At 38.9% G+C, this 24,977-nt stretch overlaps 1 protein-coding gene across 1 annotated transcript; it reads right to left on the reverse strand.

Moving 5' to 3' along the window:
- Positions 1–14,309: 14,309 nt before the first annotated feature.
- Positions 14,310–19,820, reverse strand: dpt (dermatopontin). Its single transcript, XM_008407655.2, has 4 exons — positions 19,351–19,820; positions 16,283–16,408; positions 15,159–15,266; positions 14,310–14,999 (listed from the first exon to the last, which is right to left on the reverse strand). The coding sequence occupies exons 1-4, from the start codon at positions 19,623–19,625 to the stop codon at positions 14,933–14,935; spliced, it is 576 nt and encodes a 191-aa protein (XP_008405877.1). The 5' UTR covers positions 19,626–19,820; the 3' UTR covers positions 14,310–14,932.
- Positions 19,821–24,977: the final 5,157 nt, after the last annotated feature.

Genomic DNA, 24,977 nt, shown 5'->3' on the forward strand with positions numbered 1-24,977 from the left:
ATTAGGACAGTTAACCTTTGTTTTTATGTGATTCTGATTTAAATAATCCCCAAATAATCACATTGTGTTTTAATACTGAATGTTTATTATCGTTAAAACTGTTGAATTTAAAGCTGCACTTGTTCACTGCACTTGTTACATGCATGTCTCATACATGTTACATGATTACACGTATGAAAGTGCATTGGACGTGGACACAACCCTTAAAAGTTTGATTTAGCCTAGATGAAATGCAGCTTTAGTGATTGGTTAAGGTTGCCCTTTTCTCATTGGCTGGGGAATGCTTATAAAGTCATCTGTAATTGGTGTAGGCTAGCCAGAGTCGGCCCAGGGCATAGACAAACTAAGATTGCTTAGGGCCTTCCACAAAAGCTTGAATTGTTAACATAGACCTAAAATTTGTAAACGTTTAATTGAGAATCCCTTGTGAAAAATAAACATGCTAAATATATAAAATTTTAACACAGTTGAGGTCAGACTAGTCATAAACATACTTCAAGTTTGTTAAGGATTATTTAACTTACAGAATGTCATTTTGGAACAACTAATTTTGGAGACGAGTCACATGATCAACAACCAGATGTTACTACTGACGGAAATGACGAAGAAGATGACAGGAAGTGGTAGGAGGATGATGGAACATGTGACAAAGAGGTATTTACATGTGGTTTTAACAATATTTGTTATTTAATGCAATGTTTTTTCAACATTAGCAGAGTATAAACAAAGTTTTGTGCACATTTTTAATGGAAATAAAGGTATTGATAAAGAAAATCCCTAGTTTCCATTCTTTAGAATATTTGGTACTGGTTAACCTGAGTCATAATCTTAATTATAATCAGAATTTATGTGATTCTGTTGCACTGTAACAAAAACCATGTTTGTTCTACATAAGTTAGATATTTAACACCTTTATGAAGTGTTACTTCCCCTCTGATAATGATTTGAAAAACCGGATTCCTCATGGGAGTTAATATGTTTTTTTTTTCCAATTGCTTGTCTTTAGGAAGACAGGATGAAGCTTACATCCTCTTTGGACTTTCTCCACATCACTTCTCTTAGGAGTTTATACTACATCTCAGCTGTTGTGATGTCCAACAGGTGTTCTGGGTTTTGTCCGGACACAATTGGACAGACCTGCAACCCATCAAACCCACAATTCGTGACGTAGCGTTGAGCGCCGTAACTCACTGGCGAAGTCTTACCGTACCAAACCTGCAGCCGTGATTGGCCGTCCTGACTGAAGCTGGGAGGAAACCTGTTTGAACTGGAGAGAGGCCAGTCCCGGTCTGCCAGAGCAAACGAAACACTAACCCTCTGCTTCGTCTGGTTCCCATGGCCGGTTGCTTAAATGTTGGATATAATCTGTGATGGTGTTACAGATACACTTTAGAGCTGCTTTGTTTTTCCTCGTTTTCATCCATTTAACCCCATGATCACCTCAGAGCCTGATAGCTGCAGTCAGCTGTTTAAGCATGAAGGAAAAATAGCTGAGCTAAGCTCGTCACCAGTTATCTACAGGATCCTAACAATACCAGTACAGGAGTTCTCGATGTTGCAAAGAAAGAAAAGATGAAATTACCATCTAGTCAGCTTCCCTAAAACAACACCAGCAATGGTCTAATTATCCAAATAAATCTGTAGTGAAAGTAGAGCTTTGAACACACTAAGGAACTGTTGCACTGAGTGACAGGAAATGTACCCAAAACAAGGAAGATGAAACAATATAAATGGGCTTTAAGGGGGCAGTATTATGTGTTTTCTAGGCAAATAGTGCCATTTTATAGCACAATCAAGTAACTATGTTACTTTCAGTTGTTAAAAAAATTGCCATGACTTTACTTCCTGTTTTAACGCCTAGAAATTGGGTCTCTGTCTCTTTAAAAACTCCTGCCTTTTCTGAAACTCCATCTTGAAGAAGTCATCACAACATCGCTCAGCTATTAACTCTAACAATATTTTTTACCAGTGTTCCACTGAGAAGTAGCTCAGAAACTTTGAAACTGCGGCTCCGAGAAGGAGCTTTGCTTCAAAGGCGGTGCTTGGGCCCCCAGGCGTTTTGCGGTTACCACAGGAGACCAAACGATTTCTCAAACATGAATGAAAGAATGCTCAAGCTAGCTAGCACGGCCACCGATGACGGCAGATAAACGTTTTTTCTGTAGCAATAAGTTGTTTTTCTGCGAATGGCGCATTTAACAGTGCATTCACAAGGATGATTGACAACGCTAAGACCCTCCTCTTGACTCTGATTGGTTGTTTTTGGTCAGGAGCGGCACATTTCTTCAGTCGGCAATATCAGCTCAAGAGGAGTTGGAGGAGATCAATGTACTCACAGATTATCTGTGTCATAATGTACCGTCACATAAACCTTTTCAAAATAAAAGTTTCATACTGCAGTTTTAATTCCAAACGATCAGACTCGCATACAATTTTTAATACTACAAGATATTCATCCACAGAACCACAGAAGGAAGTAAACGGTAATCACTGTATTTTTATGTAAAAGAAAAAAAAAAAGAAAGATTAAAAATTGAGACTGAAGGTTGATTTTAAATCATTGCATGACATCATCTGAGTTGTTCGCACTGCAGTACCTTTAGTAAGCAGAGCTCTAAACACAACAGCAGGACTTCTGATTTTAAGTGATAAGCTGATGACTTGAAAAGACAAAAAAATACCGAGCCTGGGCCAGAAGGTGCATCTGGAAGATGTAATTTTCTGATTGCAAAAAACATCAAGCAAACTGTAATATTTGCCAGGAAAGACAAATAATTGACACAATCTAATTGCTGCTTCTCAAGTCATTATTTCATGCACTAAAAGAGTTATCAATGACTTCTTATAGATAAATAAATTTGATAATTAGCCGGGCTGTCATACAGCTCTCTGAGGCATAAATCCTCATTTCTGATTACTTTAACCTCCGGAAAGAAAGGATGCAAGCTAAATGTCTAACTTACTTAAGTGAAAATACATCCTCCATCTGTGCTAATAAATAAACAAAAATGTCTGTTCTCATGAGCATTTGAGCTGTAAGTAAAACTGGGTAAAGGTGGATTTGCTATGTGAATCTGCGCTCTGTTGCAGTGTTTAACTGGAGCCTCTTTTGCTAAGTGTTGTATTTTCTCGTCTACATTTGTCCGTGAATCCCAGACAAGATAAATGTGTCCCTGCGTCTGCGGACGAGCGCAGCTGGAGAAGTGAGCAAGTTTCAAGCTGCCTTATCTATCCTTGTCTCCCCTTTGTTACAACCAAGGCCGGGCAGAGCGATAAGGAGCCGGCCGCGGCCTTTTCTGGCAGCCGGGTACTTTTCCACTGCACATTTCTTTCAAAGGAAGGAACAATGTAGGGACACCTGCAGAGGGGAGTCTGGCTCTCTGCTGCAAAAACGAGGTGATACATGAAGGGCTAGCCAGAACGTACGGTTTCCTTTAATCGTTTTTATGTGTTGACATCAGATAGACAAAGTCCAGGAAGTCCAAGTCCGAGAAGGATGGATCCTGGTTATGTAAGTGGTTGTAATTGTTGGCCTGTTTATGCCACTCTTTAAAAGCCCTCCGAACATCCTGCGGTCTTTAATGGGGGTTTTGTTTGTCTAATTTTACAACTGTAAAACGTTTTGTGCTTCTTTCATTTCACTCTGGTGCATTAGCTCTGAGATAGAGCAGATTGATTATTCTCACTTCGCTCACTCCAAAGTTTGAAAATACTAAAATAAAAAAATAATAAAAAAAATGAAGACGCTTCATCTGTGGAGAGGTCACCAGCAAAATGAAATTATGAACATTTAGAGCGACATAGAATTGAATAATATAATAGATTGGCAGTGGGGATGTCTGTGTATGGAAGCACATCACACAGATACAAAAATAAGCAATAGTAAGTTAAACTTTATGATGCATAGAGTCAAGCATGCAGCTAAAGTGCCTAATAAAAGGATTCCCACAGTATTTTGTGCACAGTAGAAAAATGATACCTAGGTTTCAGCGATTTTTTCAAACAAAAACTAGAAATAAGTTCAAACCTTTTTATTCCCATCACATAGATCAGGTTTGGAAATATATAACCTGCGAGAACTCATTACCTGATGGGTGAGAGCCTCTACTTTACAGGTTAATTTGCTTTAACCTGTAAAATAGGTTAAAGCAAATAAACTTATTTTACAAACTAACCCTTGGTCCTGCTCTCAACCCATCTGCATGATTTTCTGACCCACATATCACTTTTATCCCTTCATTTTTATTGATAGCTTATGCATAAAAACAACGACAGCACTGACTTACTTACTACTTGTGTAGAAAACACAAAAATTAAAACCGATTCTTTTGTCTCCTAGTAGAACTTAACTTGCAGACCTTTTCTGTGTGATAAACAGCTGCAGTTTCTGATACGGTCGATAAGGGCTAACACCCAGGGTGGCATGGCCTGAGGGGACACCTTGAACCAGCGTGCTCTCACTGGTTAAAAAGTCCAACTCAGTGCTGTGCATGACGTAAACACTGAATGAAATATTCCTGTTGATGATGGCTAGTGAAACTTAGGTTGATGCCTAAGTTGAATGTGGCGTCAAATTAAAGGGCTATTTTGGTGTTGTTTTTGTGGAATCAGGATTGCATTTCATCACTTTTGGCTGAGGATCAATACTTAGACTTGACATTAAGAAATTCTTGCACCTTCTAGCTATGATCGATTGAAATACTGTTAGAAACGGAGATCTTCCCTTGCATCTGACGTGTCAGGGAGGCCAGCTTTGAGAGACGTTTGTGTGTGTAACGTGAGCACAGATCCTAACCTTGTGAGGCCCTTTCTATATCATGAGAAAACCTCAGAGTGTGTCTAATCTCTGGATCCCAGGTTAGTTCCACACAACAAGGAGAGGCACATGCTGGGGGTGGTGTGAGAAGAGGCTGCTGATGGAAACGTAACCTTTCCAGCTCACTCTGAGCCTCAGTAAAATGGCTGAACAAACCTAACAGCTGTCACAAACAGAACAAAGACATCTCTGGCCTTCCAGGCAACGCGAACCAAAGGCCCCATCCTCGCTAATAAGAGAGACAATACCAAGCCGGGGACATTGTGGCTAACCATCAACACTTGGCTAACTCATCGCAGATCCATTTAGCTTCTTCCGCTGCAGCCTGTAAACAACCTGATTTCCTCAGCGCCGCGTCAAACCCGAGAAGTCACCGGAAAGGAATCCAAGAGCAATAATGATGCTTTTGTCTGGAGGCGCACTGCAAGCAGTGAAAATAAAGAAAAGCAAAGGGAAGCCTGAGAACCAGTAAGGCCCCCGAGCTCAGCTTACGCACCTCTTGTTCCCACAAACCTTTGGCCACCTTCCCACGTCACGCACTTTTTTTTTTGTTTGCCCCATTCATCCAGAAGGTGTTGTTGGTGGGGGGGGAGGGCTGTTATTCTTAACCACCTTCTATAATCCAACACCTTCTTACTGAGAACGCAGGACGAAGCCAAGTTGGTTGTACAAACACAAATCCACAACTCTCTTCTGGGGAAAAAAACAACAAAAACAAAAAAGAAACCAACTACCTTATAGTTCCTGAAAATTCCCATCATATATTGATTGAGGTCAACAGAAAATCTTTCTGAGGTTTGTTTTTCTTGCACTACACATGAGAGAATATGAATCATTAGATGCGAAACCTGACTCCAAAATTAATGTGGCGGACACTCCCCAGCGTCCTGATGCCGGCGGCTGGAGCGCATTTACTCCTGCTTGTGTTTGCGTCGAGTCCCACATTGGTCAGTCGCTTCTGTATGTGCTGCCTTCACACGTCGCCATAACGTGGTTTTTGGTCATGATACAGACGTCACCGGATTTATCACTTTATACTGCACTTAATGTGAAAAAGCAGCTCCCCAAAGTGGGGTTTTAAAGCTGCCTTTAAGTTTAGACGCTCGGTTTTGACCGCTACAGCCACAAATCGTGGGTCTTATTTATGGCTTTTTAAGAGTGTGACCAAAATGAGTGGCTAAGTTGGGGGAGTTTTGTTTTTTTTTATCACTTTTTCTGGTGTACATTTACATAAAAACTAGGACGAGTCTAAGATAAGATCACTGGATGCTAACATGGATGTTTCCATTTTCTCCATGCTAGAATGGATGGACTGTGCTGCAAAAACAAAAAATATCACCAAGTATTTTTTGTCTAGTTTTTAGTGAAAATAACTTGGTACACTCAGAATTTGACAAAGATAACTTGCAAGTAACTTTTCAGGAAGATAAATGCTAGTTCCACTGGCAGATAATTTAACTTATAACATGGGAAAAATGTTTTGGCATAAATGACATAATCTGCTTGTACTTTTTTTTTTATGAATATTATGGAATTATTTACTTATTTACTTAAAACGAGCTCCTACATCTTCATGAAAAGCTCCTTGTAAGTTAGTCTTGTCTTATTTCAAGTGTACTAAGACATTTGCACCAGTAACCAGAGCAAAAGTACTTTTTAAGATTTTGTGTGTTTGCAGTGTGTGAGCCATGCAAAGGTTTAGTGGGACAAAAATTCTTAATCTCAAAGCTCATCACTGAAGATAATCCATTGACTGAAGGTAATCAATAGAAAGATTTTTCCATTGATTATTCAAAAGTGTGTCAATAATTTACATTATGTCATTTTTTTTAACACAAAATAAATAAAAGAGGGCAGGAGGAGAATACTGTGTCTGTGTCGCTTCCTTTCAGAAACTTTTTGTGAGAATAAAATTATTTGAAATCTAAATCTTCCAGGTATATGAACGATTTATTATTATTATTAAATCAGTCATCAACTTTTGGTGACTCACCAGAAAAAAAAGAATAATTTTGAAGATATATATTTTTATTATTTGCTAACTTTTTTTTCTCCCAGTGGCTTTCAAAATTTACGTTTGAATAAATCAGAAATACTGAATAAAAGTACCGTATTTTCCGCACTATAAAGCGCACCTAAAAACCTTCAATTTCCTCAAAAGCCGACAGTGCGCCTTATAATCCGGTGCACCTTATATATGGACCAATATTGAGCCACAACAGGTCTAGCAACTACGGTAAGCAGCCGCCGACTTCATTTTCCCCCGTAGAAGAAGAAGCGTGCGGTGCATGCTGGGATAGTTGTCAGAACGCTGGTTTGTAATCTATTAATAAAGTTTGACTGACCTATTTACCTACTGACCTGATAATATGGTTGTCTGCAGATCATTTAGCACCACGTTCTCCTCAACATGGTGTGAGCGAACGGAGAAGGGTGACCATTGTCCGGCCACGCCCCGGCCTAGTCGTGGAAGGCTCTCCTCGCCGACCGGAGTCGGACTGTTTTGTTAACATTCACTTTAGTGCAGCTCCATCTTGTGGATGCATAGCGTAACTTCAGCTTCTACTGTAGCGTCTATTCTATGCGGCTTATATATGAAAAAGTTTTAAAATAGGCCATTCATTGAAGGCCTATTTCAATGAAATAGGCCTTCAATGGCGCCGGATTGTATGACGCACCGCCTTACAATCCGGACTGTAAGGCGCCCCGGATTGGGCCTTACAGTCCGGTGGCCCTTATAGTGCGGAAAATACGGTACCTTCTGTTACTAAAGGCATAATAAATCAACATGTGGAGTGACAGCATGACTCAAGAAATGAAGCAATGTACAAACATAAATATATTCTAAAAAAAATGGTCTAAAAAATGTTTCCAAATAGCTATATAGAAGATGGAGTAAAATATATGGAATATTACTAGATAGGTAAGATAAAAATTGCATAAAGTTATCTTTTCTATGTAGTAGATGTTTATTGACAAGTACTATGTATGTAGTAAGTTAAACTATTACTAGTTCTGCAGCATCTGTTTTATTTAGGTGCATTTTGGAATAATAATAGTATAAAAGAGTGGGAATTTTAACAAAAAGTCTACATTTCTTCTCATTCCTTTTCAAATAACTAAAATATTTAAAACGACTGATTCTTAAATTGCAAAACACTGGTTTTGTATCCTTGTGTGTATAGATGTGCATACTCCTACATGTACTCCTGTATTTTTTATTATTATTCATTTGTTTCAAATAAAGAATATCTACCAAGAAGAAAATGAAGGTGTGTGTTATAATTTAAACCATTCTGCGTGATGAAGATTCAAGTCTGGTTGTGTATAAAACTTTATTCCCTATTCGTATTCCTGAAGGTTTAAACCAGATGACTGACGTTCTTTTTGGCTTTAGCCTGAATGTGACCAAAATTCAATTAAACTTTAATGATCCCATGAACCAAACCAGAAAGAGCCAGAGCCATATGTTCTCACTGGCCCAAAGTGGGGATCCGACCATCCAACTGTGGCTGTAGTGGCCAAAAGTTTTCACTTCAATAGGTCTCTCACAAAAGAAACAATCCCCATTAAAATTCCAGAGAGTGGATGTGGATTATCTACACCAACAGGAATGTTTTGTGAGGGGGGGGGGGGGGGGATATGGGCTTATTGCAAAAACAAAATTTCCAAACATCATTTAAAACAAAACAAAAACATCATAAAAATGTATTACTTTTTTCTGGTCAAAGCCAAATTCACAGATATGACTTAAAGTGAGTCTTTGCAGTCATGTCCAAATGTTTTATTCTTTGGGCTATTGGTAAATAATAAATTGTGTTATACCTATTAACTGAGCTTTATTGACTTAAAAAGTTTGTATTTAAGTTTATTTCATGATTTCATATTTCTGTGTAGTTAAATCACAAACACATAAAGAGTAAAGTTACAGTCAAACATCATTTACTCATAACAAGCTTCTTATTCGATAAAGAAGCTTGTTTCTCATTGCAAATGATACGGGCGCCTCTTACAAAACAATCAAAAAATGTATTTAAAAATTGTTAAAAATCTTTATGCAAAAATGATTTCTCTTCTCCATAGTCAGTGGTTAAACTTTTATTGACTTTACAGAATTTAATGCCAAGAAAGATGATTTCTGAGCTGATTTTCACGCTCTTTACTGGTATTTTGATGATTTATCTTTGCTGATGAGCTCCAGGTCTTTGAGGCTGAAACGAGCCCGACTTACTGCCGGCAATGCGGACCAGACTCTGACACCTGTGATACAGGGACCTGACAGCCCGTATCAAAGGGACACGGTCAAACGCCTTCTCCAAGTCCACAAAACACATGTAGACCGGTTGGGCAAATTCCCACGCACCCTCCAGGACCCTGCTGAGAGCTGGTCCAGGACGAAAAGCACAGCACTCTTCCTGAATCCGAGGTTTGACTATCTGATAGATCTTCCTCTCCAGGACCCCTGAATGGGCCTTGCCAGTGAGGTTCTCCTCTTCTGAGACATCTTCAGTTGATTTAAGGAGCGTGTCAAACTCAGTCCAGATTTTTAAGAGTCGCCTTTCTCCTTGAAGACACGTCCTGCTTCAACTCTTATTGAATCATTATACTTTCTCTCTTTCTGGACTTTCTGTTGACGCTCTCAAACTGAAAGCAGTCAGAGAAATTGGTACCTTCAAAGCCCAGATGCCTTGGCGTAGCCTCTCGTTTTCTGCCTTCACCCTGTCCATCTCTTGTCATTTCTCACTCATCGATGCCTCTGCTTTTTCTGTGTTTGCCTTAAGTGTCTGTTTTAGGGACACAATGGACATCCCCAAGGCATTAATTACAATTGTCAGCTGTTGCCGATCACGTGACTCGAGTCATGTGGAAAAGCGTTTCCGTTATGAAGTATACCAATTTTGATACATCCAAATAAACCCACCTCATCCTAACGACAAAGGTTTTTTATCGAAAAACAAGACATTTTTCAAAATTGGCGTGGTTCCATTAACCAAATTTATTTTCCAAATATCAAAATTCAGTGGAATTGTACTGTCCATTGAAACACAGCTGGTGTGTATTTAAATTTGTCTGAATTCGAGGATTCAGACAATCTGCCTTCAATCAAACCTCTGCACCTGACTCTTGATTTTAAAACGCCGTAGCACGTTTCCAGGGCAGCTCCTCCGTGTTTTGTCTCCTGCTCGAGAAGCGGTTCGGGTCGGTGAAGAAGACTGAAGACTTGTGCGGTGAGTTTGCGCTGCAGTGCGCCCCCGTGCTGTCAAGAAACAAAACAAGGCAGCTTTTTTTATCCACAAGCGAGAGCAGCGGTATTGAGTGCAGAGGCTCCCTAAAATAAACAGCCTATCTGTGCAGGCCTGGGGCGGGGTCAGGGTCACACTGCATGGTGCTCACACATCCCAAACACAGCCCCTCGCTCCCGCACCGGCTGAGAACAGAGCAGTCTCTGTGGGATGGACTGGGATGGAGTTTCCTTTAACATATTTTCGATAAGAGAAGCTTTAAAATCCAACTCCCGACATCAAAACCTGTACACATTTTGTAACGCCACGTCTACAAACTGCCATGTATTTTTATGATAGTTTATATGATAAACCATCACAAACTAGCAAATAATTGTACTGTTGAAGCAAAAGAATAAAAAGTAAAAAAGAAAAAAAATAACATTTTACAAATTAAAATATAAATAGTGTGGGATGCATTTGAATTCAGTGCACACTCAGTCCTGCAGCAGCAGACTGTCAGTCCTTTCCCCCTTTGTAATACTAGAGAGCCATTTTTATTTGCAGAATATCTCATGCTCAATCAGATTGGGTAGAAAATGTCTGTGAATATCATATTTTAAGTCTTGCCACAATTTGTCTATTGGATTTACCTCAGGACTTTGACTGGGCCAGTGAAACACTTGAATTTATGCTGATCTAAAGTATTCCATCGTAGTTCAGGCTTTATTTTCTGCGGCGTCATGCTGACAGGTTTTCTTACCAACATTCCTGGTATTGTGGGGAGCAAACACTAAAGTTCTGATTGGACCTTATTTCGCAGGTCAGTGCAGGTATGTGATCGCATAGCTCAGTAGATTAGAACCAGCCAATAATCTTCAAGGCAAAGTCCCTGCAATAAAAGAATGAAACGAATGGCGATAAAACACTACACACTCGGGTTTGCGTAACGGGCCAATAGTGTTTAGTGATTTAAAAACTTACTATGAGTCAATGGGTGACTGAATAGGTCATCCAAACACACCTTAATACATCGAAGTCTGCACAACCCCCACCTAAAATTCCAGGGTTTCGTATTGTAGAAAAACTAATAAACATTTTTAATGATTTTCCATGAAATAATTTGACTTTTATCTGCACAACCACCACCTAAAATTCCAGGTTTTTGTATTGTAGAAAAACTAATAAACATTTTTAATGATTTTCCACGAAATAATAAGACTTTTATCCCGTACTATTCAAATGAGAAACAAGAAAGTCTGTTAGGGAAAATTTCAGAAATACTAAAACCTGAAAAAAGCTGCAGTCCAGCCTTCCAGTGAAAGTAAAAGATTGCTTTGCCAGGACATGTTTGAAGTTTTGTTTTTTTTACTTTTGTACTTCAAAGTATTTTACACAAAGTAAAATAACTTGGCCAATGCATTAAGGCGCTATTCCGCTTGATTCAAATCTTGCTTACAGCACAGTTTGGGCTTTCTTCCATCGACTTGGATTGTCTCTGGTAGAATTTCCACTGGGCCAATCAAAGAAAAGAAGAAGTTGTGAACAATGACATTATTTTCTGCGCTGTTTTAAAATTGTATTCTGCCTGTAGTTTTAGCGATGGCAGCGGAGGAAGTGGACGATGCCGTTCAGTCCACATTGGCCACGCTCCCAAATATTGACTTAACATTGAATTAACGTCAACGAGTCACCTTGTTTGGTTCAGCACTTCTCTCTTCGCAGTGGAGGATGCTTGTTTACAGCACAGGCAATTTCCAGTAAGGTCAACCACAATACATACGTTATGGGCAAATGTTAGCAATTGGGTAAAATTTAAAGCTTCACAGTCCACAACTCCAGGAAGAAATCACTTCTGGACAAAGAACAGGAGGTTGGTTTTCACCAGGCTAGTAAAATAGTTTACTTCCCTACATGTTTCTCTGAAATATACCATTTGTTCATCATATGTATAAATCTCACATTGAATTCAAGCAACGGGTCATCGTCTACGTTTTCAGATCAATCTGCAGCCACACTTCTCTGCTCGAATGTCTTTGCTAATGACATCTGAATGAAAACGTCTGCTTGTTTCATAGAGATGTTCATATTTGCTCATCAGTTATTCGTCTCATTCAGCAGGACTTAACTTCTAGAAGCTAAAGGCCAATATTATTTTCTAAATCTAGGATTTATGATTCATGTTCATATTTAAAGCGGTTTCTTTACCGTGAGTGAGTCCAAGGTGTGTGGTTAACGGCTCAACAACTCTGTGAGCTGTTTTAGGACAGCTGAATGCAGAATGTCAAATATTTCTTGTCAAAATTACTACTATAGTTTTGCTGTTTGCAAAAATGACCAAGAGTGATTGGAACCAGTGTTACATTCATAAAATGTCTCCAGTGCAAAAGTACATATTTTTCTGCACTGCTTTTAATTTTTCTGATAGTTTGAAGGGACAAATGGATATAAGTCGGGTGCTAACCTGTGGTTCGACCACGACATTAAGATGTTTTCATAAAGCTGGTAATCAGGCGTTAGAATCAAATCCTTGTTTCATTTTTATCACCAGGACTTTTATTTTATGGAGTTTTGCTCAGTTTTACACCCTCGCAGCTTCATTTATGTATTGCGTTTCTAAGTAAAACATTAAATCTGTGACATTGCCACAAGTATGTGGCATATATCTTTTACAATAAAAACGTTTGATTCTGGTAAAAACGGCAGAGTTTGGAAACCTATTCTCCATGTTGCTTTGCTGCCATAAAAGTATATTTAGTACTTAATTACATGGCAGCTAACTACAGATTCTAAAAGTGATTGCAGTAAGGAGACTTTAATAGCTTTGTGGCTTCTCCTCTAAACTTTAATTACAGCCAGAGTAGGTATTGTTTTGAAAGGATCGTTCTTCATCTCGCTGTAATGAAAACTTGTAGGTAGGAGGAGAGGATAATGCGGGACTTTAAATCTTCCTAAATCTTCGGACTCAGGAAGGAGGCTTTCCCTCACAGGGATAGGAGGTCTCTGAGGGCAGGAGGCCGCTGCACGCGTGTGGCTCTCCGCTGGCCACTGTTCTAAGGGACAGCTGTGTAATCCCAGCGGTGTTTGGCCCCGAGCCTGGAGACAGCAGCTGCCATAAACAAACAGAGCTGAAAGCTACACTGGCCCCGGTCCCCTGTCCCTTTCAGGACGGCGCGGGGAGACCGGTGACCTTTATCCAGTCCACCCCATTAAGTTTGAATGGATTTGGAAGGTTGAGTCGGTGAACAAACCCCAGAACAAATGGACTAAGAACGCGGACAAAATGGCAGCCAAACATCTTGGCTGTACTTGTTGGTCCGAGTTCATATTCTGCAAAGGCGAGCTGTAACGATCCAGCACACAAGATGAAGTAAAACAAACTGGACCCACGAGAAGGAGACATTTTTGGGAAGACACGAAGCAGAAGCAGAGTAAAGGTTTCTCAAATCGCTAAGAGTTTCAATGAAATTTAAATGAGTCCAGAACTTTGTGTAGTCCATGTTTCTGTGCTTGTCTACTTTTGAGCGGCCTCTTCGCTGAAAATAAACGGACATGCTTGTCCACAGTTAGAAAAAAGGTTTTTATCCAACTCAAACTGTGTTTTAAAGAAACTCTGTTCAATCTATTGACCGTTGTCTGATGGTTTGTATCACATTAATCCTGGGATCAAAATAGCTGTGAGAAATACAATGGTTTGTGTTTAAATTGCTAGTAAATAGCTAACAGCAGTAGTTAGCATCTGAAACTAGCTAAACTCAGATGTGAGAAAATTCGCTCTTGCTTCTGAGGAAAATTCAATGCAGCACTATAACTCACTCTTATCTTCTCAGATAAAGCCACATTCACGCATGTTCTCTCCGGATTCTCCGTCTTCCTGCCACAGTCCAAAAACTTGACGGTTAGGTTAATTAGCTTCCCAAAATTGACCTTACGGGTGTGCCTCTCACCCAATGACCGCTGTGGATACACACCAAAACCCTAATCCATGATGTCAAACCCTTAGGAGAAGTATGCAGGTACACTAACAGTTTCCCTGCTCTGTTTTCTGTTATGGCAATATCATCAGTTTAAAGCTTACAATAAGCCAAGTTAAGCCCAAAGGAGCTCATCAGGGCACAGCTAACGTTTGGGAGGCTCATACTTTCCCATCATTCTCCCATAACTCCCACTACTTCCCTTATAGTTAGTTCTTTTGCATGTGATGTGCAAAGAAATTTTAATTGTTTTACTTATTTTAAAAAATTTATTTCCATAAAGTAAACACAATAATCTTTAACAATAAATATTTTTTATTCCATGTTTTTTCACACAGATAAAAATGGCAAACATAACATGTTATACATGAAGAAACGGTTTGGCAACCATTCAAAGTAGGTGTGACACAGTCGGCTGCAACACACATAATGCCTGGTTCCTCCTCATTACCCTAAACTATACCTCCAATTTTTCCATCAAGTGAATATTCTCAATCACACAGCTCACTGAGCACTTTTGGTTCTCTAGCTGGGAAATTGTAGAAGAAAGCCATTTTTTCCCCCAAAATGCTATAAACATTTTACAGTCTGGGAAACACTTGCAAAACATGCCGTTAACGATCCTCCCCAGGTGAAAAGCTGTAGAGCTCACATATTCTTTCGACTCCAAGGTTGTGCAGATGCTTATTTCACTGTGTATTGTTTTGTGTCATCATGTATCAGTTCTTAATGCTAAGGCAATACAAAAAAGAAGAGTGGTTACAAGACAACATTCCTTAAGTTGGTCTATTTATTACATGAAAATATATAAACAAGAGCTTTAATACGTTTATGCTTTGTCGTTACTGTGGTATGGCTGGATAAGTAGTGGTTATACATTTTCACATGTTTGTGTGTAAATAAGGCACTCCTTACGAGGTTTATAAATTCTCAAATTCACAGTCAAAGTCCGTCAGTCTGCACAAGATGTACTTCCACTGCCGATCTCTGAAATAAAGGAATGAGAAGAAAAACTGTCAGTTCGATAAGCATGACATTTGGGGAATTCTTGCCTTATTTACAACAAAATAATCTCCCTTCTGGCCAGGCTGTATTTGAACAGGTTGTACCCATTCACAAATAAGTTATTGGTGTTTTAGGCCTAACCTGAGCACTCCGCTGAATGTGGTCTGGGCTCCTCGGATGAAGTAGCCATAAGCGGGGATGACCATCTCTCCCTCCTCTCTGTAGTATTCAGGAACATCGGTGGTCTTCCTGAGGAACGCAGCGGATAATTGTTTAACGTTTTGAAAATGTACAGACTAACATGCAACATTTACAGGTACCAAACTTCTGCTCTTACTTTGCTGAGAGTTACAGGAGCAAAACAGAAACTCTGGATTGTACTTTAATGTCATATTTTTTTGCACAATTTCAATTAAAACATTTCCTGTTACGCAGGATTTCCAACTGGTGCATTTAAGAAGGGCTATTTCTTGGTAGTGGTAGTAATTTTTATCTTACTCGCAAGGAAATATTTATGTTGGGAAACTAACAATGTATATCAACACACACCAAATGGTGAAACATGGTGGTGGTAGCATCATGCTTTGGGGATACAGTAGGGACACTGAGCCAGTAGTAAAAGTTGGTAAAAGCTTGCTCTTCATTCAGTGAAGTTACTTGCAGAGAGCAGCGTATCCAGACACTTCTTAATCAACTAATAATAGTGACACTTTGTGATAAAATTACACAAGTAAAAAGTACAGCAAAAATACTCCTAAAAGTACATATTTTATAAAAAGTTACTCAAGTAAATGTAACCAGTTACTACCCAATTTTGAAATCACATAATCACAGACAAAAGAATTTAAATGGCCAACAAGAACAGTCCAAATTTTTTGATTTGACCACACGGTCAAATCAAGAAATTCCTGGCATCGGTATGTCCCTCACTGCTTCCACTAGCAAGTCACTATGACATCTGCTAAATGGCTGCAGAACACAACACTCCCATTTCAAGCTCATTGGTCAACTCCTGATACACTCGGACATCTGCTACACTTCTGGATGTGTACTATATCATATCCAGATATGACAAATTCTTCTGGGTGCTTTAACTGTTTTTGTCTAGAATGCATCGTGAACGTGAATGAACCTTTTCTCCCTGCTCTTTGTGCCGTGCTCTTGTGGTTGCTCTCAATTTGCATCATCTAACTCTCAAGAAACAAGGTGCCAAAAGTGACAGAGCGCTTCCTCGACGTGCCCGGCGTACTGTGTGAGGAACGTACATGCAGGAGTACGGACAGCGGCGTTTGTAGTAGCAGCAGTAGAACTGCCATTCGCGGTCGAGGGTGGATTCAAAGTACTTGCTTTGAATGCCCGCCACCAGGCCATTCCGGGTACATGTGGATGTCCTGCAAAGACACAAGTCATGAGTTACAGTTTGTTTTGTTTCTTTCTTCATTTTTGCTTTGGCCCTATACAGTATCTGGAGGTCATCTTAGATGTACCAGAACCAGACAACAGGAAATGCTGCGTGTGTAGGAACTTATCACGGCAAAGACGAACACAGCTTGCAGTCAGACGGGGTAATTTCCTGCAGGGCAATGTTCTACCCTGTTGAATTCAATCAGCCCGCTATGATAAAGAGAGGCGGGCGTGGCAGCAATAAAATAAAAAAGAAACTTTCACGCTGTAGTCCAAGTGGTGCATTGAGTTCACTTAGCTTAACCCTAAGGAAAAAGTTTAGAATTTAAATTGTGCGTTTTTCTCCAAACCACACCTGTCATCAGAAGCACATATAGACTGGTTTAGGTTTTTTTGACCGAAGCACGCCGTCGTCAGACTACAATTCCTCCTTTCAATGGTGTTTTTTTCCAGAGGGTCATTTAAATCCCTTAATTAGAAAAGCTTTCAGTGAAACTGATGGTTAGAGAAAGGTGTTTATTTTAGGGTTCGGCATCTAAAAATGCACATTTAAATCCAACAGCAGCTTCTTTGTTTTAAAAAAAATGTAAGTATTTGATGTGCAGCTGTGTGAAATGACAACTTCCCTTAGGTAAAATCCCAAAGGGATTAATAAAGTTTCTATCATCTATCTTTTTCTTTTCTTTTTTTAAAAACATTTTTTAAACCCACTAATTGGCTAGCCTTGGTCTGGATTGTGCGTGGACAAGTCTGTTAACACCATTCGATTTTTATGAGTTCCATGTTTCAAAAATTTCAGGAAAAGTCTAAAACCATACGGCCTATAAATCCGGTGCAAGGATTTCTAAATGGGCCTCTGACAAAGGACTCTGGACGGAGATGTTAAGAGTTTTTTGGACACGGCTGTGTTCCCAGGAAACGAATCGGAGAAAGATGATGATTCATACCGGGTCTGCAGGGCCTGCTTTGCTTCTCTGTCAGAGAAAACGGTGAACAGAATCCAGCATTTTATGATAGCAATAAAAAAGGAACACGTGTGAAATCTGTACTGTAATTTCAGTTTGAGACAAATGAAAATGTTGTTGAATAGGAGTAATTAAAAAATGTGCAACTAATGTTAAATGCATCATTTTCATAACTAACTACAGAGGTGAAGTAACCTGATGGTTGATTCTGACATATTTAACGTTCAATAACATCCTTTGTCCTTTCTTAATTATTAAAAAGTGGTTGGTTGCTAGCTGGATCTGCTTAGAATTTGTCCAAGTGACAAATTACCACTTGTGAAGAAAAATTTAGTTCCAAACATTAAGATTGTTTGTTGTTGTCGAGAATAGATTTGAAAATTGCATACTTTGTTTAAAAAGCAAAGTAAATAAATGCAAATTAATTTGAATTTTCTCAACATTTACTTACAGTTTTGCAGCTCAAAAATATGATATTTGAAATTCAAAATAATCCTTTTTAATGGCCGAAAACAATTATCGAATGTGTAACAACCGGTTATTGTGACTGTTTCATATTTTTATTTAATAAATATTAAATTATTAAAGGAATAATTGGGGATTTTTTAAAAACTGGGGTTCTGCTGAGACATTGTGACCAGTTAAAAATGTTCTTGCACTTGTTACCAGAGGCTAAATCTAACAACAAGTCAACCTGGGCCCAAGACAAACATATTATATCTTCTTAAAACAACTCCTCTCATACTCATGCCAAGAAGACATGGGCTGGTAGTACTAACCTTACAAGGGAAGCACACACCACAATGTGCTGCATTTCATGTATTAAGAGCCAGAAAGTCATAGCTATTTAAAAATAGGGCATTGTAAAAATCAATAAAATTGCATCAACCTCAGAAGAGGATAATCTGGGCAAAAATGCTAACATTTTGTTTTGCAGTATATGTTGAAGGTGGACTATGACTAACTTACAATTTTTAAGTCTAAAGTTGTTTTTATTTTTTACCAAGGAGAAGCTCTAGCTAGTTATTTGGTAAACAACAATAAAGTATTGATGCTGAAAAGTTATTTGCTATGTGTTTGGCGCCACCCTTTGACCGGGAGGTTAATTGTATGCACAGTGCAGACGCATAGGGTGGGCACAGCAGGAAATTTGACTTCATATGAACTTTGCAGCCAACAGCATAGTAAAGCTGTATTTTGTGGTCCCTGTTTGTTGCGGTTTTACATTAATTGTTTTATTAATAGTAGCACTTTGAGATTTCTGTAAATGAAAAGTATGCTTTAAGTAAAATGTATTATTATTAGTAGTAGTAGTAGTAGTAGTAATAGTAAAGCAGACTTGGAGGTATCTGCCTCAGCTGAAGCCCTGTCCAACAAATAAAATGTGAGTCATCTTTGTAAAGTTTGTTTCCAAAGAAAATTAAAATTTTTAGATCAATATCTGAACCCAAGATGAGTGAAAAGGAGGTTATTTTTTATGTCAGTTTGAATTGCTTAACCAGAATCAAAAGTGAGATTCCCCCACATAAGTTTTTCATTTAGTTGAGCTTTCATTTAATTTCAACAAAGAAACATTTAATTTTTCTTTAGGATCAATAAAGTATTTTTGAATATGAATTTTTTTTTCAACTCAAACAGAAAGACAAAGTCACTTACTTCATGTCCCAACCCAGGATTTGTGCCACCAATCATCATCAACTTTAGGTTTGGTCATTTGAAATATGATTTATTACTTCTTAAATCTATTTTACTTAGCCTCACTCCAAACTATACATTTAAAAAGTGAGTGAACAGCTATGAAATGAGTAACGATCATTGTTTTATATGATATGTTCAACACAACTCTTTTGTATATCTGATTGACACCCTGGAGATCCATATATTTGAATTTCAAGCATCCTACTCTCAGTGTGTGGCACCTAAAAGTCTATCCAGCTGAGGAGTCAAAGAAAGCCAGTACCCACCACTCCAATCCGGCTCGGTTGATGTCGTCCCACCAGCAGTCGCTTGGCTCACCCAGATTCTCAGGTACAGGCTGGCACTCAAAAGACCACAGTCGGTCCGAGCCTTCCTTCTCACTGAAGTAGCTCCTGATGGCAACCAGGAGCTCTCCGTGGGGACACTGGAAGTTGAAGCCCTGGCGGTAGCCATTCACCCAGCCCATGTCATAGTGGTCATATGGCTGAGCTGCCACTGTGGCCAGCAAAGACAAGACAGACGCCAGCAGAGCAGGATTCATGTCGACGACCAGAGTCTCTCTGCTGTACTGTCTCACAGCTGTCTCACTTTAAGCTCCTCTGAGCCCTTTTGTTGTCCAGATGTTTCGTATCCAGGAGGGATGTGTAATTTGCTGGTCGCGGGACAATTCCAAACGTTGTCCTGACTTAACTTTTTAAGGTGGACTGCGACGCAGAACACACACCGAGTCTTTCTGCAGATAAGGGTTCACCTTAAATCACATGCTTTTTCTGTTTAGATGTAATTCAGATATTTACGAGATGCTTTTGCCTGAATGGAAAAATATGCTCACGTGGTAACCACCTCGATCCTCATGTGGCTGGCTTTTACCGAGTGAATATTTTAACACTTTGCAGGCGTTTTAGGGGACAGTTTTGTGGAAACTGAGAAGTAGTAATATTGACAAGACATACTGAAATTAGATCAGCTGCAGTTAGGGTTAAAAGCAACAGCTCAGTTACATTACATCACAATCAACATGTAATTATACTTCAATTACTTTTGGATTTCCCACCAGGCAATGCTGAAATGTCCAAATGTTGGTTTAGCTTTAACCACACTTTTGTGTTTGCATGTAAGCCCCCTTTATACAAAAAAAAAAATCAAAATCATAAGAGCAAATGTATGAGGATTACAGCTGTTTTTGTGCATGCAACACCGAAGCAGTCCTTTAGTCAGAAGAACATGTGGCAAGAAAGAGTTGGATCCAGTTGCACTAATCGGCCATCACTTCCTTTGTGGAGAGATGTCCAACTGATTCCCAAGCAATAATTGCTCCCATCAACTCTGACCAGCTTTCCTGTCCATGCTGTAGAAAAGAATCCCCATAACATCATGCTGCCACCTTTTTTTTACTGCTCAGGGTGACGTGCAGTGTTAGTTTTCTTGGGGAGGTCACAGTGTCTTCGAATCTCGTGAGAGTTGGTCATGAGTAATCATGGTGGAGCACTACCGAACAAATGATCCATCTCAGGTTAAACCAGCCAAATAGAAAACCAACCATATATTGAATTAAATCAAAATATTCACCTATGTCTTTTTTGTTCCTTCCAAGAAAACTCGGCAAAAAAATCCTGGACAGCCTCCAGAGCTACGTTGATAAATATTGGCAATTGCTGTGTTGATATCCTTGTCGCTATTGACCATAAGCTAACCAGCTTTGAGGCCAGACTGACCTTTGTAAAGTCTTCAAGGAACTCTCACTAGCTCTGAGAAGACAATACGATGAATTAGGAATGGAAAAGGTGTATGATTATATAAGTTATGCTTCATCATACTCCTTTTCAGACTCGTAATCACTGAATAAGTGGTGTGTTTCCATGTAATTGACTATGTACTTCATAGTAAGGTATTGTGTTTTTTTGCACTTGTTGGTGAAATGTTTGTCTGAAATAAATTATCAAATCAAAATCAATTGTTGGAGCATAGCCAACAACAAGTGGCAAAACAGCTCCCCAACTATGAAAGGAATATAACAAAGACATGCTATGACATGCCTAATATTAAGGTGAGAAGCAAGCTTGTTTTTTTTGTCTTTCGATGGAGATCATGCAAGACTTCCTCCAGCGGAAGGTAAAGCTTCCAGCTGACGGTTTATAGAGCACCACCATTTACTCCAAACCAGTCAAGACCCACTGTAACAAAATTTGGGTACTTTAAACAAAAAGAGTTGAGTCGGATTAAAAGCATGTACTGGTGTATTAATGACAAGTTCCCAATGTAGATCCGTCAGCTAGCTTTTCTTTTGACTTATCGCCGAGTGAGCATGAAGTAACTGTCGGGCTTTATGTTAATGGTTACCAGTTCAGAGACCATCCATCCATCTAGCTACAGGTTAAATGAAACCAGCACACAATTAAAACTGAAAATAGTGGTTAGCGTTTAGGTGTTGTTTATTGGCATTTGATCATTTTAAGCTTGGATATTCAATTAAATTCAACCCAGTCTATTTAAATAACACCAATTCACAATAAATGTCATCTCAAGGTACTTTACAAAAAAATTTATAAATTCAATCATACATAGTTTCCAGTTGATCCTGGTTACCAAACAGTATTCTCAATTAATCATTCAAAGTAGTTTAAAAAGTTTCTTAGGAAAACCATCAGACTGCAATTTTGAAAGTTATTAGAAAAGCACAGAAGAGTGTCAAACAAGTCATGACCAACCAGGATTGAAAGGCCTGTGGGAGGCAGAGAGACAGACACAAATAAAAGGAATCACATCAGCCAACAAGCAGTGTGAATTGTTCATTAATACCAGGAGTGTCTATTCATGCTTTGCTTGTGCGTTAGCATCACAAAGTGAACTTGAAAGTAGTTCCTATTCAGGAGAAAGGCTGTTTTAATATGTGAGCTCTTTCACATATTACTAGTAAGCTAATGTGAGCACAGCTTTCAAATATTACAGTAACATAAAAAGGCATGAAGACTTCCTGCTCGCCCCTTCTCTACTTCCACAAAGTGTCATTTAAATACATTGGATTTTTTAGTTGTAACAGGGAAAAAAAACTATGTATAAACTTATAGCTAGCAATGCTGTAAATAAGAAGCAGGAGTGAAATTTTAACATGGTGAGCCCAGCAAAAAAAGAAAAAAACAACAGCATTAAAAAGTTATCACAACATAAACAGGTTTTGTAATTGTCGTTTAGGAGTGTATCCAGGTGACGGTCCTGTCAAATTCATGATTCCTTTGTCTTAAGAGCAGAAAGCAACACAAACTACAAAAACAAAAGGACAAGCCAAAAAAAACTGTACGAGAAGACAAAAGCGGGGGACCGCAGAACCCACAATACAAAACCAATAGAGGATAACATGGTAGTTTGTCATTTTTTGATGAGTTCATTTTCTTCCTTCTGGTCTTTTTCACTGAGCTCTGCATGTGACACTCTAAAATTGCATCTCTGTGCAGATTGTGGGTTTTACTTTTTTTGTTACAGTTTTAAAAATGCTCTGTATTACGTCCTTACACACAGAGGGATATTGGGTAATATTTAAGATTTATAAGATAAAGAGACATTCAACTTAAACATGTAGGCTGGCTGCATGAACAGAAGTAACGTATCTGAAGAGGTCAGTTAAAAATAACAATTATGCTAAATCACCTCAGCTTAAAAATACAGTCTAACTTTTCTGTTTTATTCAAAAGTTATCTTTACCTGAGAAATTGCTCTTACATGGAAATAAGACTTAGCTATGCTAGCTACAGAAGTAGCTAACAAACATTAGCGTATCTAGTTAGCTGGTGTTCATTTGGTCAGAGAAGTAATGTAGCTTCCCTCTTAAAATGGAAATAATTCTACAAGAATAAGAATGACAACATACCTAGAGTGTTTCAATTATTTTTTTCAGTCACATCTGAGAAATCCTTTAATCTCCATGGCAACGATTCAGCTGTGCAAAATACCTGTATGTTGGACGAGAGACGTTGTGATGACTTCCTGAAGGCGGAGTTTCAGAAAGAGAATGCTTTCTTAAAGAGACAGAGGCTCAATTTCAATTATGAAGCCAAATTTCTTTGAAGTCATATTTGATATATAAGGTATTTTAACAACTGAAGGACGGTAACATAGTTGCATAGTTGTGCTATAAAATGGCACTATGTGGCATAATACTGCCCCTTTAAAATATGCTTTTGTAGATTCTCTGTCATCCAGAACATGACAATGCTAAATGGTTGAGTAGAAGGGAACAGGACTTCTTCTCTTGATTCGTGAAGACATTTGCCCCATCCAAAAGACTTCTTAATTTCTTCAACTGAAGAAGTCTTTTGGATGATGAATTTAAATAGATTCAATTAAGTTAGTTTCATTTAATTACGCTTTTAACCATCATGTTAAATTGTGTTGGTTGTCCTTAAGCATAAAATATTAGCTTGGTAACAGTAAGGTTAGCATTGTTATATTATATAGTAGTGGTATTTGAGTTTTTAACAGTAACATCTCTATTGCAATTTGCATATTTTATCATCCCACTTTGGAAACACTCGAAGAGTTAAGCTGCAGCAGCAGATGACCGACCGTTAATGCTTCAAACATGATGTTCCCTTCTCCTAATCATGTTTCCATGTTGACTGATGACGACAGGAACCTATTTGATCGCCGCGCGCCTGAGAATCTGATCTCGTGTGAGAGATCATCCTCAAAGTAGCTAAAAATAAACGGTAGCACTGCTTAAAGAATGGTGTCTGTGAGTCACTGCAAGAGGAGTTCCACAAACGTCAAAATGGAGCAGATACGGGGGAGGTATTTTTAGATGCTGCCGCCGTCTATTTAAAATTCCTCTATTTAGAGCAGTTCTGGTCACCATTTGAGAATTTAGGGCTCCATTAAAAAAAAAATTAAAAATGCACTTTGATCCGACTCTGACATCCTAGCTCCTGCGAGCCGGAGATCACGCTGCAGAGGAAGCCAGGCCTGTAACTGGAAGCCGCCTCCGCGGTGTCCTGATCGGCTTGCTGAGATCCAACCCTATCAAAAATGCGGCTGATCTGGCAAATGAAAACACAGCGTGACTTTCAAAGTACACAAAAACAAGCAGGAGGAAGTCTAGCTCAGATGTTCGCTTGCAGTCTACCGACTGTCAGGTGAACGAAGAGAAGGTTTCGAGCTCTTTGTCTCAGCTGTGCATAAATGAATACCCATCTATGCTGAAGGTAAATATTTTGAAACTACAGGGCACATCTGCTTTTCGTCACGTAAAACCCAGAGCCGAGATACTGCTGGCTTCATGTTAACACTCAGAGGGGCCTCACCAAACATCTTGCACCTCTCAAAGACACTTTCACACGACATCAGGAGAAAAAAATAAAGGAAGTAGGAAATACTTTTACTTCCATACAACACCTCAAAATAAATGTATAATAGGAAACGTCCCACTTAAAATACCAAGCCAATACTGGATGGACCCCCTCAGGAATTATTTCTGTAACATCTCCAAATGCACTTAGACAAAGATTACAGTCATCCACTCGACTTGTAAGCACACAATAAACTTCAACACCTTTGTGCTCCGCCACAACATTTGATGTTCAAATGAGTCAGATAAGATCCCTCCTGTACACACAGGCAGCCAGGTCACTAAATTCCCCCCCCTTAAATATGTGGACAGTACGTGTTTAAATACAGTCGTGTTCAAAGGCCTCATGTACTTATAATTAGCTTCCAGAAAGGGAGATTTTTTTGTTATCCGTCAACATGGCTGTCAGGCTTTCTGAAGGTCTTACAAAATTATTCATGTTCCTCAAACATTTCCATATCTTGTTGTGATTCAACCCCAAATGTGAATGAATTTTATTGCAGTTTCATGTAATAAATCAACATTGTTTATTGTAAAGTGGAAGTAAATGAGGCA

This window comes from Poecilia reticulata, linkage group LG4 (assembly GCF_000633615.1).
Source record: "Poecilia reticulata strain Guanapo linkage group LG4, Guppy_female_1.0+MT, whole genome shotgun sequence".
NCBI lineage: Eukaryota > Metazoa > Chordata > Actinopteri > Cyprinodontiformes > Poeciliidae > Poecilia > Poecilia reticulata.